General features: G+C 38.2%; 1 protein-coding gene across 5 annotated transcripts in view; it reads left to right on the forward strand.

Moving 5' to 3' along the window:
* Nucleotides 1-13637, forward strand: part of usp54b (ubiquitin specific peptidase 54b) — a 118965-nt gene extending 105328 nt beyond the window's left edge. The window contains exons 17-21 of one of the 5 annotated variants that reach the window (XM_081393692.1): nucleotides 5094-6016; nucleotides 6588-6709; nucleotides 7309-7449; nucleotides 9405-9573; nucleotides 9832-13637. In XM_081393692.1, coding sequence (XP_081249818.1) covers nucleotides 5094-6016; nucleotides 6588-6709; nucleotides 7309-7449; nucleotides 9405-9573; nucleotides 9832-10118 — 1642 coding nt within the window. In that variant the 3' untranslated portion in view covers nucleotides 10119-13637. Of the gene's footprint in view, nucleotides 1-5093; nucleotides 6017-6587; nucleotides 6710-7308; nucleotides 7450-9077; nucleotides 9123-9404; nucleotides 9574-9831 lie in introns of those variants that run through there. The other 4 variants (XM_081393693.1, XM_081393694.1, XM_081393696.1 and 1 more) reach the window with 4 other exon arrangements.
* The last annotated feature ends 4513 nt before the right edge of the window (nucleotides 13638-18150 follow it).

Below are 18150 nucleotides of genomic sequence, written 5' to 3' on the forward strand. Positions count from 1 at the left end.
GGTCGATATTCATATTTGTATTTCCGATCCATTTAAGCAAATGTAAACTTTTATTTTGCTCAATTATGATATATTACCTTTATGTACTGGAATATTTTAATTCACTAATAATTATTTAAAACAGTAATAATTCATTTGGAAACTATATGCTGAGATGCACCTTGTGATGATCATTGTTTTTCATAAGTTATGAAACATGTTAATTAGTTGTTAATTAATTCCATGACAAATGGGCCTTATCTGCCAGATTTCATGTATATTTGAGTTATACCTAACATCTGTTTGTGTGGTAGAATTGATACTGAGGTGCCAAAGCTGGTATCATACCGAAGTAAAATATTTTGGTCTGAAAGCCAAATCCTTGTCTATGCTTTTTTTAAATTAGGATAAATTACAATTACAGTGTGTTGGAGTTTTGTTAAGTGGTGATGAGGGAAGGCTGTGTGTTATCTTTTTGTATTTCTGTTTTATGTCTGTCATTGTGATGCAGTGTTATCTTAAAACATCTAACTTGTAGGCATAATCTAACTGATCAGTTTGTCTGAATGCCAATTGATATTTCACTCTCACAAAGTGCTGGAGCTTTCAGAGGTTTTTTATTTTTTATTCAAAATCACAGATCAGGACGGATGTTAAAGATTCCTGATAAGCCCAAGTATTAGAAGCAGAAGGCAGTCGGCTGAGTTATTGGCAAACACAAATTAGCGATAAATAACCACCAATATAACATGCACATGGCATGCCACTTTACTAATAAAGTAGCCTCCCAGAACAATGCAACGGTCTCTGCTGCAGTGTGTCCCGTGGAATGCGGTTGTTTTACTGTGTTTGTTTTTTCTTGTTCCCTGCTTTCTCTTTCCCCTCCATTGATTAAAGGCGTTGATGTGATGTATGGCCTGACCTGGCCAAAGCCCCTTGGGTAATTACCCAATGTAGTGCTTGAGGAAGTATTTACAGTAAATGAGCCCGCTAGCACATTAATCAGAGATGTTTACCTCTGTATCGAACTTCTCCCAGTTCAGTTGGCTCTATAACCTCTCCAGGGCATGCAGCAGCCACCAGGAACCACCTACCACCTACAGTAGTACCGCTTTTCTCAATTTCTAAACAAGTGATTCCCAACCAGGTGTATCCTAGTAGTGGGGCGGCTAAGCGCAGATTTTCATCAGAATCGATCACTTTGCGATAAAAGCATGAAATTTGGTTTGAAGGCTCACAAAGGGGGTCTGATCAGATTTAGGACCGTAGGCGCTCAAAATTTGGCCCCCATAATCGCCAAATATGGATTTCGTAATGGGAAAATGAATTAAAAGCTGCCAAAAACATAAAATGCAATAACACATTTCACCATAAATACATATAAATATGAGCACACTTTCACATAGAAGGTCTTTAAACTTTAAAATATAAGATATGTTTTAAAAAAAATTGAGAATGGCCGCCAAATATGGATTTCATAATGTCATAATGGAAAGACGACAGAAATTAACAATTAAAAAAGTTGCACATTTGATCATTAATCAGTCTAGTTCATTTTTAAACAAAAAGGAAAAGAGGTTATGGTATCTATCAGAAATTATGTACTTATGTTTAAATATTTAATATTAAATTGTGTGCATATACTAATACGCATCATTTTTACTTGGTAGTTTGTCAGTGACTCCTCCTTATTCAGTCAGTAGGTTTCATCTTGTGGTGGCCACAGTTAAATATTATTCTCTTTAAAATCTAGGGAACTGGTGGGATGTTTTACTCTTGACTACAAGTGAGATAAAGGCAAAGTCAGTTGAATGTGTTTCTCACTGTTACTCAGTAAAAATAGTGTAGGCTAATACTGCAAGTAAGCAAACATAACTCAGACAGGCAAATATAACATAAAATAGATTTTAGTCTGCAGGAATTTAGAGTTAGGATTCTGTGAAATAAAGTAGGTGTACATTTCCACAGAATTTCATTTAGGCTGGTTATCTAAACTGCAATTCATCCTATTTATTTCATTGTAACTCTGTGCTCTTGTACGGCTAGTTTATACCACCCAAAGCTAATCTCAGTCAATTATTTGCTCTCCAAATGCTCTCACCTTGACTAGAAATATTAACTGTATGAACTGTTGAGTCCTGCTGGATTATTTGCAAGTGGTTTAGTAGGTAGGCCTACACTTCACAGTGTAGACCGTGTTTTCCTCACAAGAAAAACGTAAATTAGCACGATTAGCATGATTACCACAATTAGTCAATCGATTTAATCTTTTTTGTGCCAGTTAAGTGAAATAGAGTAGCCAATATTTTTTTAAGGTATTAGCACACATCTTTTAAGTTAGTAGTAGACCTCAAATACAGTTCCACGTCTTAAGAAAAACTAAAACTACAAGACCACTACACAAGAACTACTGTGATTAAATTAGCACGATTAGCACGATTACCACAATTACAAGCGATTTAATCTTTTTTGTGCCAGTTAAGTGAAATAGAGTAGCCAATATTTTTTTAAGTTATTAGCACACATCTTTTAAGTTAGTAGTAGGCTAGACCTCAAATACAGTTCCACTTCATAAGAAAAACTAAACCAATGCAATGGCTAAAACCTTCCAATTATTTAATCCTGGATATATTGCCGAGCTGGCACCTTGCCGTGGTGGATTAGCTTGCGTGTCTCTTTCCATGTCAGCTGTTTAAAAACAGTTGACCTTTTTGTATCACCATTGGTGAATTGCTTTGGTAGAGACCAGACAAAGATCAGCTCTTAATTACTTGTTACTGTGATGTCTAATTTTGATCACATAACATGAATTTACAGATAATTCATTAACCCATGTATAGTAATATTTAGTATTACAGGAGCAAATTTTAAAACATATCTTATATTTTAAAGTTTAAAGACCTTCTTTGTGAAAGTGTGCTCATATTTACATGTATTTATGGTGAAATATGTTATTGCATTTTATGTTTCTGGCAGCTTTTAATCCATTTTCCCATTACAAAATCCATATGACCCCCAGGGGTCAAATTTCAAGCGCCTACGGTCCTAAATCTGATCAGACCCTCTTTGTGAGCCCTCCTACCAAATTTAATGCTTTTATCGCAAAGTGATCGTTTTTTGCGCTTAACCGCCCTACTATAGGGGGTACTGGCTGTAAGCAGGTTCCAGGGAGCACTGTTATTTTATTTTATTTTATTTTTTTATTTTATTTTATTTTTGCTTTAAATTTATTACAGTGTTTATTACAATATTATATACAGTGTACTTTACTCATATTGTTTCTCCACAGCAATTAAACAATCTTTACTTTTTCAGTCCCGTCTCTCATAATCAAACCAACCTTAAAAAAATGTAATATTGTTTTAAAATAAGATTCTGTAGTTTCTCCAAACATTTTAATTTGAGATTAAGCTACTTAGAAATGTTTTTCTCCCATGGTATTGATATTTTTAAGGTTGCATCTGAGTAATTATAATAATGGTCTATTTATAATTAAGTTAAAAACACATTTCTGGTTTAATGCTAATGAAGGGGTATTTGCCTTATTAATGGAGTCTTGGGAGTAAAAAAACAAAACAATCTAAGGGATAAAAGGGTTGTCTAGGCTTGCATTCTTAAGACTGTCATACCCAGCTTCAAAAGCAGGCTTGTCTTACTAATATATTAGACTGTGAGACACCATGAATGTTAACCGTGTCAGATCCAGGGATCCCAGTACATCTGTACTAAAGAAGGCAACTGCACAACGGATTAAAAATCCTGAGAATTGTGTGTTTAGATATTTCAAAGGCGTTTTACTGGTATTAGATAAAGATTTATCTGAAAATGAATCTATCACACGGGTCATCGGTGGGTCGCTGAGGGCCAGTGGAGATGAAGGAGGATTGATGGTATTCTGATGGATGCTTTGCTCTGCTTTATTAGAGGTGAATGGAGAAAGCGAGCAGGTTTCCCTTCTGGAGCAAAGCCAATTCTCATTCCCGCGCTCTCCACTTCTGGGGATCTTTTGGGCGTATTTATGGCTGTTGTAACTCTGGTTTATTTGACGACTATGAAAATGATGTCAAGGTCGCGTAGTGCGTCAGCTGTGGAAAGCACATGGGGACTGTGTGTGTGTATGCATTCTATGAGAAGTGGCCTATGAATACTGGTGTGAAGGACACAGGTCTCCTTGAATTTGGTCCTTGGCAGCATCGTGATTTTTTTAGTTAGAAAATGTATTAGAATGGGTTTCTTGCAACAAAGCCATTTTCAGGTAGTAATGAACATTGACATAAATGAATATTTTGATGTGAATGAATGAGTATTGTTTTGTATTTCACTTTGAGGTTCAATTTTACAAATATTCCTAACACCAATTGTTCTTATAGAAGACCCGTTATTCCTCAGGGGTTCTTATTTTATATTTTGTTTGCCTCTGTGACTGAATACATAGTGCAGACTCCTAGTAGTATAAAATATGTGTATGTGAATTTTATGTTTGACTGTATCTATAAAAAGTTAAACCTTTTAGCACATGCACAGTGTACATTTTATGCACAAGGAAATCAAGGGGTGCAAAGTTATGTCCTTCAACATAATGTAGGGTGATTTACTCACAAAAACAACCATTTCATCTCACATAATACAAAATTGTTAATCAGTGTCACCTTAGTATTATTTATATACTTTTATATTGTTCAGTCTTTTTAAAATATTTTTATATAAGTTTTAGTAATTTATTATTGCTCAAACTAACTTAAAAAACTTGTTTCCTTGACAGCTAATTTTTCATGTAATTTATTTTATTAGCTTTATTTCAGATAAGAAAACCATTTTAAATCGTTTTAGTAAACAATGACAACACTTGTAATAAGTAATTTCAACCCTTAATGTTTTAATTATTTATTTAATTATATTTAATTATTTTAAAAATGTAATTAATTTAATTAATGTACTTTAATTATGCCATTAATGAAATTAATTGTGCCAATAATTTAATTAGTGACATTAATTGAGTGATAATGTTGAACATGATTACTGATTTCACATAATAACCATGCTTTTATTTATTTTTATTTTTTTTTTGTCAGTGTCTTACCAGTATCCTACTCTCACTCTTCTTTCCTCTGCAGTGAACACCCTGGCCCGGACCAAGTATTGTTGACAGACAATCAGGAAGAGGTCTGGGAGACCAATCAGTTTTCTGTGCTTGGCCCACCCTCTCCTCAACACATGAAATCACCCTCCTCTTGTACAAACTCCCCATCTCAGTCCTCTAGCCACCCATCGCTCAACCCTCGGCCTGCCTCTTCTCAGGCGCAACCCCAAGAGCCAGATGAACGTAGCAGTTGGTCAACCCAGAATAAGGAGGAATGGGGTGGCATCAGGTTATCAGATGTTCTCCAAGCATCAGGCATTCGGATCATGCCCATACGCAAGCACCTGGCCATATCTCTACCTTCTTTGCCTCTTGACTTCTGGGGTGTTTTGGGAGAGGACGAAGAGATCTCCAGCTGTCAGCACCCTCAAGCTTCGTTCTCTCAATCTCCAAATCCTCCTTTGTGGCAGGGCACTGCAGATTGTCTAGACCGGATACCCCAATCCAGCAGGGCCACCAGTCCACCACCTGCCCCTGTTGAGGAGAAAGGGGCAATGCCCCGACGAGCCCCCATATGGCAGCCCCTGTCTGCATCTTCCCAGCCATGCACCAAACTGACCCCTCCTGTTGCTGCCCGTCATTGGTCCTCTTGGAGCCTAGACCGCCCCGATGCTGTCGTCACCCCCTACGACACACCACCTGACCAGAACCAGCGGACAGGAACCGCTCTCTATCAACACACACCTGGAAGACACCTTGCTCCTCACAGTCCCATTAGCACCAGGAAGAAGAACATCTCTAAGCACTCAAACTTCCAAAGCATGGAGCTGGAACCCACAGCGGCAGAGGACCAGGAACTCTCTGAATTGGACTCACTCTACCAGGCTAGTCTCCAGGCTGGCCCGGGTCCTGGCCGAGCCCTGTGTGGTACCAGCTCACCTGCTGTTGGGAGACAAGGTATATTAATGTCTTGGGTTGTCTTGGTGTTTTTTTTTGGTCCAGTCCTTTATATGATGTTTTATTAGCAAAGTTCAGGAGGAACACGTTCAAATTGCCTATCTAATCAGTACGAGAGGAGGCCTATATGTACACACAGCCAACTCACCTATGTTCCAGTGAATGACTGATGTAACATTAAAATTTGTAAAACAAATCTTGCTCCATCCTTTATCATTACTCAAAGTAACAACAAAGGACTATCTGGATTAATGGACACAATTTTAGGTACTGTAATAGTTGGTCCAAAGCTTATTAGCCGAACTATTTCAGTAAGACAGTAATAACGCGAGTAAGCTGGAGACATACACAATATAAAACACAAAACTAATAATTAATCATACTTACAGGTTGTGATCCTGAGGAGCAAGTTGGTCCAAATAAAGTGGGCAGTGTCCCATCTTTAATGGTTAAACGTTTTGTAAATCCCCTTTAGAAATTGAACTTCACAGAGATTTTAGAAGCAATCGTCAAAAGGTTGTACTGCTGTGGTAATTTTAACCACTGACTCTGCCTTGATTTTCTCACACAGTATCTCCTGCTGCACGAAAGCTACTCACTGGAGTTGGACGTTCTCGAACCCCCACGGCTGAGCTCGAGAGAACCGCTTATGGACCACCAGGTTGTAGCAGCCCTACTGGATACACAAACATGGTAAGAAATGAGGTGTCTGAAGATCTAATTGCGAAACTCTGACCAAGATTACATTTTCAAATGATGGGTATTCTCTTTCCCATCCTCCTACCGTCCATACATTATAATATTTTTGAAATTACTGTTCATTTTTCCTTTATTTGGACAACCTGTTCTTTTTTAACTACACAACTATCTCTGGTCACTGATGTCAGTTCCAATCAAAACACTGCAGGACAGGTCTAGATATTTAATGTGCTCTGGCATCTGCAACGCATCAGAACATTTCCCCATTTGCTTCAGATTTCAACTTACGATAAGTGCAAAAATGAAGGGCTAAAATCGTGTAGTATGTGGGCTACATTAGATGGTACCCAACATTAGTGTAAATAATTTAGGTTTCATTTACTTATTTTGTGTGTTTATTATTTGCTGCTTCTTTAATGAGGGATTGCTGTCTCTTCGTTTTGTTTTGTTTTTGTTGTCTGGTTTCTCTCCACATCAGAGTCTGTTTTTCATACAGCACACAATCTGTTAGCACGTGTTGATTTTGTTTGGGTGTTGTGTCTGGTTTCATCCAGACTTTCTTTTTTGCTGCAGTAACTCTTTGTTGTCTGTAGTCCCTGTCAGTGGCCCATCAAGAGCTGCGGTCAGGAGAGGAAGACCAGTATGATGCAGATCACCTGCGCCGTATTGCTCGCAGTCTGAGTGGAACTGTGATAGGGAGACGCCAAAACCGACTTGCTGTCTCCCGAAGCTTCGTAAGTATCCCACGCATGAATAAGACTAAAAGGAACTCTGACTGGCTTATCTGTGAGTGAAATAGTTGGGCTAGTGACTGGCAAGAGTTTGGTAGAGGGGCCAAAGGAGGGCGAGGGATCAAATATCTGCCCTAGAAACCTGATAAGAGCGCTGTCACCTATGCAGGAGATTGCTAACATGCAGCTACTGCCACTTTAGCCTGATAAATGTGTGCTGCCTTACCCTTGCCGATCACTGCTGAGCTTCAGGCTATTTTATGTACACTTCATATTAATTTACATGCTTTACACACTTTACATACTTCTTGGTGTACATAGTGTGTTGTTTTGGCATTCTTTCTTTTCTAATATGTATTGTATGCTGGAAATATATGAATGCATAACTGGATTCATGTGCACCAACACATTGAAGGCAATCACAAACATATGCAAAACTTCTCATTGTCTTACTGAGTCATACTGCCATCCTGTGTCCATATGCTGTAACTTCACTACATTTGAAAAGAGGCCTGGTGTCCCATTTATAAAGACATGCATGTAATCATCTTCCCAAATATTTATACATTTGTATACACTATTATCCACTATTAATGATTTATGCTCTATTAATCATTTTTAAATTTTATGTACATGAATGAGCGCATATGAAAGAAGTAATTAATCAAACTTGGTTTATTAGGTCCACCTTACTACATCCTAGTTTTCTGCCCATACTGTGTATCTAGATATTCAGTTCATTATCCTGTCAGTGATACATTTTTAGTATTAATTTTAGATTAGTTAATTCATCACATTTACATGCACATTCTTTTTAAGGCCATGTTCTCATTAAACCTTAATTCTGAAAAGAGGTTTACTCGCTCCCAAAGAGTGTACAGCTATTGCTGTATGCATGATTATATTCTAAATAAATAGGACTAATAATTTAATTAAATAATTCCTTGTCATTCAAACCCTCAACATGACCTTTTTTTATGAATGTAGAATTGTTGCAGTTATTTATTTATTTTATACAAAATTATGTTTTTATGTTTTATGTTATGTTATTTTTCAGGTTTGTAAAAAACAAAGACATAAAATAAGATTTCAATAAGATATCTGAAATATATACAGTATGTATAGTACGGCCAGAACGTGGATTGATATTGAATATTGATATTGCATTTTAAATATTAAGATAGCATATACAAGTGGTTACTCATTTCATTCATTTATTCACTCATCACACTTGCATCACTGAAAGTCATTATAAAATCATGTCAGCGTGCACTGGCATACCAGTGCATGAGCACAAAAATAGCTTGTACAGCTGCTTTTCACTTGCTGTTCGTGTCAGAACATTTTCACATCAGTTTCTGCTTTTAAAAGTATTGTTCACCGAAAAATGGAAATTCAGACATCATTTACTCACCCTCTCGTCATTCCAAACCTGTATTACTTTCTTTCGTCTGTGGAACACAAGTGAAGATATTTTGAAGAATTAACTGTTTTTGTCCTTAAAATGAAAGTCAGTGACAAAACATTGTATGGACAAATAAACAACAAAAAAACCCAACGCATTTTTCATATATCTTAATATATAATAATATATCTTAATATATAATAATATATCTTCTTTTGTTCCATAGAAGGAAGAAAGAAAGAAAGTCATACAGGTTTGACACCATGAGAGAGTGAGTAAATGACGACTGAGTGCTCATTTTTGGGTAAACTATCCCTTTAATAAATCTCAATTTGTTCCTCATTTTTGACTTGGGATCAGATCTGATCTTATGTGCATTTTATAAATGAGGCCCCTGATTCTTTTCATGCCTTACTTTTGTGCTCCCCATCTTTTCCTCTCTCCCCATCTTACCCCTCTCTTTTCCTCTTTTCCTCTCTTTTGACTGAATGCACTTGTGTGATTTCTCGGCCTTGTGCATATCAATGTCTGTATGTTTTGTGTGTGTACCTAGCTGGGGGACTCCGGGGTTTCGCCATATCACAGCTCCATGTACTCACCTAGTTGCCTTCAGTTTCCATTGTCTCATTCAGACCTCCATCTGCTCCAGCCCAGCTATCTTCATCTCCTTCCATCATCTTCACCTCTGTCTCAGCAGCCTGGGCCTTGCAGAGAGGTCCCAGGTAAAGCTAACTCTCGTTTTCCATTTCCATGACCACCTCCTCCATTCAAAGGGCCATTTCCCGCTTGTTCCGCATTCATGTTTCTGCCATTGCATTGCATTTGAGTCCAGGCTCCAGTGGCCACCCTGCTAAACATTCTGCATTTGCTTCATTTTCGTTTCCTTACTGCTGTTGAAGGAGCTCCTCTTTTGTTGTTGCTTTTTTTTTCTTTGATTGGTCTGGATCCTGTCCTTCACACTCCATCCTACCCCACTGCAGGACGTCTCCAGAGGTTCTCCAAGCTTCTGGCTGTGTTTGACGGGCGTCAAACTGTCTCCAGGGGGAAGCACTACGGTCCAGCACTGAGGTATCCCAACCAGTTGGCTTTGGATGCAACCATGTCCTCCAGCCCTGGAAGGTTTCCACAGATGCATTTCTTCCTCTGGGCAACCTCTCTGCACACCAATCCCATTCTCTTCACAGTTTCTTGGAGAACTGGAAGGAGCACTTCCCGAGACCTGATGCCATCCTCAGTCACCCTGCACTTTGTATTGGTCCTGGGGTGATGTTCTTCCATTACCCTGCTCTAGTCGGTAAATCTTTCCATGCAAAAGCCCCCAAAACTCGATCCACAGCATGCTGGAAAGAGCCACAGAAACCAACTTTTTTTTTTCTTTTCACGAGCACTGGTATGGTGTGGTGCTTTGGGGCTCAGGTGTGTGTGTGTATGACTAACCTATGGTCAGACCTGCAGCATGCAATGTTAGGAGCGTGGGGTCCAGACCCGGACCCCCCGCAGTGAGCCATCCAACCCAGAGCACTTAACTTAATTAACTAAAATGTTCAATTAACTGCAGAGGAGAATCATACTGTACCTCCATGCTGCACTAAACAGTAAATGTGTGTTTGTGTGTATGCGTGTGTGCATGTGTTGGGTAGTAAAAGGGGAGGGGCTTATTGTAACTCTGCCCTCTTTGACTTTTACAGTACCGGTAAAAAGTTTGGAATAATTAGGATTTTTTTAATGTTTGAAAGACATCTCTTATGCTCAGTAAGGCCGTATTTATTTGGTCAAAAATACAGTAAAAACTGTAATCTTGTGAAAAATGGATATGAATAATCTTCATTCTAATATGCTGATTTGCTGCTCCAGAAACATTTCTTGTCAATGTTGAAAACGGTTGTGCTACTTTGTTTCTCGAGTACCAATTTAGCATATTAGAATGATTTCTTAAGGATCATGTGACACTGAAGACTGGAATTATGGCTGCTGAAAATTCAGCTTTGCCATCACATGAATAAATAACTTTTTAAAGGGGTCATATAATGGTACATGCACTTTTACAAGTTGATTGTACTTAAATGTGTGTTGGCAGTGCCTGTACACAACCATCATAAAATGATAAAAATCCATCCAGTGTTTTTTTTTTTTAAATCTTCTTATATGTTTCCCTCCATCTCAAATCAAGCTGTTCGATTTTGTGACGTCACAAAATCGACGCCCCTCCCACGATGGTTGATTGACAGCAGCGTTTCAACACAGACCCGCCCTCGTGAGCGAGCTGTCAATCATAGCACGCGCCGACGCGCGTTCATTGTTGATAGCTGGAGCACTGAGTAGAATGACGTCGGTCTAGGAGATTGTGGTGTTCTGTTCTTGGGTGTAATAAGGAACACAGCATCATATTGATGTTCCTAAATCCGAACCGCTAAAGACGCAGTGGCTGAGTTTTGTTTTCGAAGGGAATATTCCCCACGATCAACGTCAATGCTTTCATGTTTGCGCGAATCATTTCTCACCAGACTGCTTTACAAACGAGGGTCAGTATAAAGCTGGTTTTGCTAAGAAGCTGCTCCTGAAAAAAGGATCGGTACCAACTATTCGTGTTCCTGCTGCACCTCCAGAAGAACTGAAGTGAGTGTAACGTTTTATTGACCTTTATATTAATATTTATATTAATCTTTGCAAATCGCTTGCACGCTTCACGATGAATGCGGCTATTTTTACACTCAGGTACATTACAGCATGTTTTCTATGTACGACGTTATCAATATAATTCATAATCCCACGTTTATAATGAACGACGCGTTATGGTTATTGTGTTATTGTGTTACAAACGGTGTACGCACAGAACAGAGGGGCGGGGTGAGCAAAGCTCATTATCATTTAAAGACACATGCACTTAAACAGCGTGCTGAAAACAGAGCTGTTTTTGACCAGGTAAAATGAGTGTTTTCTTACAATACTAATGAGAATTTTTAATTAAAGTAAATTACAAACTTTTAATTTAGACCCTAAAGAATCATATTAGCTTGTACAAAAATGACATTATATGACCCCTTTAAAATGTATTTTTAGAAAACTGTAAATTGCAATAATATTTCCCAATTATTACTGTTTTACTAGTTTTTATCAAAATAAACGCAGCCTTGGTGAGTATAAGAGACTTCTTTCAAAAACATATATATAAAAAAAAAAATCCAAACTTTTGACCAGTAGTGTATGAAAAAACACACTTTACCCTTCTTCCTCGCCTGTCCCACGATGCAAATCCTCTGCAAACCAATGTCCCGGAAATCGTTGTCGCTTTGCGGAACTATTTTTCCCAACTCTCCTGCAAACTTTTTTTTGGTAGCGGGTGGGTTAATGTCATGTAGATGCTAAGTACTTTATCCTGTACTAAGTGAATAGAGATGTTTTGTACGGTGTCATCTCTCAGCTCTGGTGCTTTTTGTCGGAGCAGGCATGTAAATCTGCGGCCCTGGCGTGGAGAACGGAACGAGACTGTCTCTTCTAACCTTTTTCCTCCTACTTCTCTGATACGGGCATTCCCTGTAGCACACAGCTGTTTTGTGTCTCGTGTTACAGGCAAAGACTGTGTACATGTTTGACTGAACATACACTAATAAATAAATTTATTGTTAATAAAAAAACTATGACATCCTAAGAAATATACAGAGGAATGGAGAAACTACGTAATGACGTTATGGAATGTTAATCAATTCTAGTGGTAATAATTATTATCTGCATTAAGACAAGTATAGTACACTTCAGAAGTGTAAAGCTGGAGAAATTCTGCTATTTTAATTCCATTGACAGTTCTCCCGTTTATACAGGGAGATATGCCAAGTTAAGCTTCCTTTTTATTGTTTATTTTACTTGATTCGGTTTTTATTTTAACTTGCAGTGACACTGAAACCACAGTTATGAGTCTGCTGGCACATGATGGATCTTCAGGCCTGTAATAGTTGAGGGTTTCGATTTTGTAGAATCTACATTGTTTCTAGATTTTACTTTAAAGCAACACAGCTGAAGAATGTTTGGCCCTGATAGCGTACATGAAGCTTATATGCAAAGCTTCACTAGACTGAAATTTGGACAGTATAAAAGTGGCCTTGTGTAAGGAATGCTTTCATACTGTTATTCAAATAAACAAGATTTTTGAGATATATTAATGAAAATCTAATACTGACCAACAGATGTCGGATCACAATATAATATGATTAATGCAGTATTTAACTTTTCATTCTAATCATATTGTGCTGTGATATGTACTTTTTTCATTAAAAGCCTTTGAGCGATAAAATAAAATGAATTATAAAATATATAACTTAAAGAGAAATAGATCTTATTTAACTTTGTCTTAACCAAAGATTGGCTCTAACACAAAGATATGTTTTTTTTTTTTTTTTTTCATCTTTCCTTTTGTTTAAAGGATGTTTGAGAATGTAGCAAAGATGGTGTATGAGTATGCTATGCAAAATGCTCTCTCCTGATCTACCAGCAAAGAGTCAGACTGGGACAAAATCAAATATTTTTTCTTCTTTTCTTTTCCTATATACTGAGGAAGAAAATGATTTTCTGCTGAATTGTTGAATCTTTACTTATTAATGTCTGTACAGTTAACAGCCTTTGAATGCGAGTTGTAGCCAGTGAGAGGTGGATTTCTCGAAGATGAAATGGCATTTCAAGGGTTTTCCATTTCGGGACTCATTTGTAAATGCTTGAGGTTGAGTGAACTTGTATTTTTGCAATAAAGTTATTACCAATGCACTCCAGCAGGGGCGCTGCACAAACGCCTACACTCTGTGTCTGAGTGTTTATTTTTTCATAGGAAACATTGTAATGGATACCATTATTAAAACTCTTGCAATGGGAGTGATGAATGAATGTCATGCTAATTTCATAACATATGATCTGCAATGACTGATGACCTGTAGGCACCTCCCTAACATCTGCAAGGAAAACTTCTGCTTAATTAAACGGGCAAAGACTGAAATGTCCAAAAAGTGTTTTTCATTATTGTTTCTTTAGTGTATTTCATTTCAACAAGATAAAATATCATACTTTTCTTATGCTCAAATCACTTGCAGTCATTTTCAGGCTGCATGGTCCAGCTAATAGGCGTATACATTTTAGAGGAAACAAATTATCAAAAAGTTGGGACATACATTCGTACACTCTTAAAAACAAAGGTTCCAAAAGGGGAGGGATTTGCAGCGATGACAAACAAGAACCATTTTGGGTTCCCCAAAGAACTTTTCAGTAATCAGTTCTTAAAAGAGCCATTTTTATTATTATTGGTGTAAAGAACATTAATAATCAAAATATTTTCCACTATAAATAATCTTTTGTGCACTGAAAAGGTTCCATGGATGCTAAAGGTTCTTCGTGGAACTATAGATGGCAATACCATTTTTAGCAATGTACAGCCATTATATTGAACATTATGTATAATAGTATAGTGTGTGTGTGTGTGTTATATATATATATATATATATATATATATATATATATATATACATACAGTATATATATATATATATATATATATATATATATATATATATATATATGTGTGTGTGTATGTATATATGCATTAGGGGTGTCGCAATATACCGGTGTTGACGATAATCGTGATATTCAAAGCATGAAATATCGACATTGTGACAATATACCGGTATTGGCGATAACCACAATGTTTAAAATGAATAGGACTCTTATGATAACATGACACGTAAATACTCCAGCGCCAGTACCTGGTTGACTTCACCTCTCTGTGGCACCCGCGGACACCTATCAAATAAGAAGACGACGCAGCACTCGCCCGCGCAGCTAGAGTGAAACACTGTCCACACCCGAAAAAAAGTAAGCTCGCCAGTATGGAGTTCTTCGGCTTCAAAGAAAACAGCACCTTAAAGGGGGTCGCACACCGGACGAGAAGCGCAGCGCCACGTCTTTAAAATTCGAACACATTATTCTCTATGAGTGTTGACATTTTTTGTCACATACAGCAAACATCTCCTCACTATCCGCTAGCTGCCTGTCCCCTGAACACACTGTAAAAAATATGCGATCTCTGTAGACAGCCCAGGCTCCACAAACGGCAAGAAAAACAAACTGGCCCAGCCTGGACCACGAAACATAACAAATAGTGTTCCAGACAAGAATGATTTGGGTGTGGGGGTTGGGGGGTTAGTGCGCATGCACATGAAGGGGGGTGTGGGGAGTGGAGGAGAGAGAAGCATGAAGAGGGAAGTTAGCTAGAGGAGAGATGTCCTAGACAACGACAATGACTAACGTTAAAAATGTATATTCTTGAGAATTTTGATATGGCCGACACACGACCAAAGAGATGACGTTCCGATGAACAAATAACAAAGAATAGGGAAAAGGAGACGGAACGTGCGAAGTCCCGAATTTACATCGGAAAAGCATTCAAAAGGTGGCGAGAACTCCGCCGGCAGAAGGGCTTCCAATCTGACATTCAGGTGGCTCTGTTTTTGCTGGACAGGTGGGTAAATCCAGTTTGGTTTTTCTAAATGGTTCACTACTGTTTCAGGAAGCACGGAAGGGAGGGGGAGGGGACGGGATGAGGAGGAGGGAGGGTCGAGCTAGCCTCTGTTTCGTTTGACAATACTTTGAACGTCAACAAGAAGTGACGTCACCCAACATCGCTTAGAGCACCTTTAAATAATCTGCTAAAGTTGTTGTTTAGCAATGATGCAACATTTATTATTTATAAACGATTAGCTAGATAAAGCTAGGGTAGGTAGATATCAATTCATTTCTAGGCTGTATATCAATGGATGGGTCTATCATTTATTTCGAGAGACAAAAATTTCTTGACTGTCAGGTTGATGTTCTGTCTGGCTCAAACTTAGCTAACCACATGTAGGTTTAGCTGCCCCTAGTCTTCTCTACTCACTTTCAAAATTAATTTTCTGTTGTTGCCTGTCTTTAGCTTGCGTGAGATGGCCGCTTCTGCTAAGACCCTGTTTACTCCTTGCATTAAAACATACTCCACATGGTTTCTAGGGCAAGATTACAGTAGATATTGGAAATATGTGAACTTGTCTTTTTTACAGTTTATGGTGTGAACCCAGAAAAGACACATTTATAATATAGGCACATATGTATGTAAATCTCTCTCTCTAAGTAAAGAGTTGAACTGCACTCACTTATTTCCAACTCCAACTACATGATAAAACCCACATTAAAAACTTTTCCCATATGGTTTGAATAGAGGTTTGAGTTGTTTCTTATAAATGAGATGATCTAATTATCTAATTTATATCTTAATATACATTTTTCTTAAAAAAAGCTTACTGATCTGGACTAAAATGTATGGTGTGTGCACTTAATGTGGGTTTTATCATACTCTGTCTATACCAAGTTCTCTTTAACTTGCACCTCATAATGTGTGTTTGCTCCGTGTGTTTGTCTAACACAGTAGTGTGTTTGCTTAGTCAGTGTGTTTGCTTTAGCTACTTAAGGAAATGAAAATCTCTCTCTCTCTAAACTTGTATAAACTATACCCATCTCTTTTTTTAACTTCCAAACCAATAGCTTCTCTAGTAAATAAACGACTTACAGAGACATACATGGGCATGTTTTTAATGTCATTTTCAATTTTTTCTGCACAGTCCATCATCAGTGGCTAAAAGAAATCAAAGTGGCTTGACACTTTTTCCAGAAGTGTTCCACCAACAAGTGCCTGTGCCGTTGTACTTTGAAGATCAGGAGCAAATTGATGATATCCACACTCACCTGACATCAATTCTGGGCAGCACACCCACAGTGACAAGATCAAATTCACCATGGATGTCCTTTTTTATTTAATGTTTAATTTTTTAGCAGTGAGCAGGAGCACTTTGACAGGATGATAGAAAAGGAGTTAAAGAAGAGTGGCAAGCCATCATAATTCATAAATGGTGTTAATAAATACTTTTTTGTGGACAACAATATTGTCTCTTTCTTCTAAATGGCCCTTGGAATTTTAGAAAAGGGATAAATTGTGTTAGTCATAGGGACGCCGCAGGAAACTGCCGTGACTTAATCTTCTACGCGAGGCACCCGCTTCCCACACACACAGGACAATGGAGGAAATGGAGTGTATACTGTTTTTGTATTTGTTTTTGCTGTTTTTTATTCAGGATACTCCGTCTGGCGCGTGCAATGACGACGCAGTGAATAGTGACGATTCTCTCTGACCAATCAGCAGTCTGCCGTGTTTTCATGTCACATTTTAGCATCGCCTCAGCTCGCTCAGAACCTCGCCGGAGGTGGTACGAAAAAAAGTACCTGGAAGCAGGTACAGGTACAACTTTTAAACAGTGGAAAACCAAACAAAGCCGAGTCGTGTCAAGGCGAGCTGGTACTGTGTAGTGGAAAAGCGCCATAATGGCGCTAATGCCATTAGCTTATTCACCACCTTGTCCCCCAGAGTTAAGTCCACACATACCCTTTTCAACTCTGACTTAGCACCGCTAGCCTAGCTTAGCACAAAGACTGGAGTTAAACGGCTCCAGCTAGCATACTGCTCCCAATAAGTGACAAAATAACGGCAACATTTTCCTATTTACATGTTGTGATTTGTATATCACAACATATGTGGTATGTATGGAAAAGGATATGTATGGACTTATCTAACTAGGGGATACGGTGAATAAGCTAACGTCCCCAAAAGTCGACGTGTTCCTTTAAACCTTACTAATCTGATACGATCTGGTCCAGTCGCGCTGGCAAAGTTGATCGATCAGCTTGGTCATCTGCATTTTCCGGATCAGATTCGGGCTCGAATGCGCTTCTTGCACAACTACTTCCGCGTTCTACTCATTACATATCACTCGTTTCCGGTTATGGCAATGGCTACCATGGCTACTTATTACACTCGCTGTCTCCAGGATCTTCTGAAGATCAGCGTTAATGATGTTCATCGTTTTTGTAAAAAAACAAGCAAAGCCCCATCAAGCAAGCTGGAGAAAGGTTTTAAATTGTATGCCGCCTCCTATATACAAGCTTACGAGGGTAAGAAAAAACCTAAGGTTCCAAAGTTTTCAATGCTATGAGAGGTACTTCTCTTAACCATTTGTTGTGACACTTGGTACTTCTCTTAACCAGGTAACCTTCTCTTACCATTTGTTGTCTGAGGTTCAATAAGCTGATCGCTGGTAAAATGTCTGCTACATACCTTAGTGCGACTGGAAGCAGAAAAAGTCTCGGCGTATGTTCACGAGCCACCGTTTTCTAAGGTTGACATCGACAGGTAAGCTGTGAAAACTTAAAGTTGTGTTGAACTTTGAACAAACAGTACA

The sequence above is a fragment of the Scardinius erythrophthalmus genome, assembly GCF_964197995.2.
Source record: "Scardinius erythrophthalmus genome assembly, chromosome: 18".
NCBI lineage: Eukaryota > Metazoa > Chordata > Actinopteri > Cypriniformes > Leuciscidae > Scardinius > Scardinius erythrophthalmus.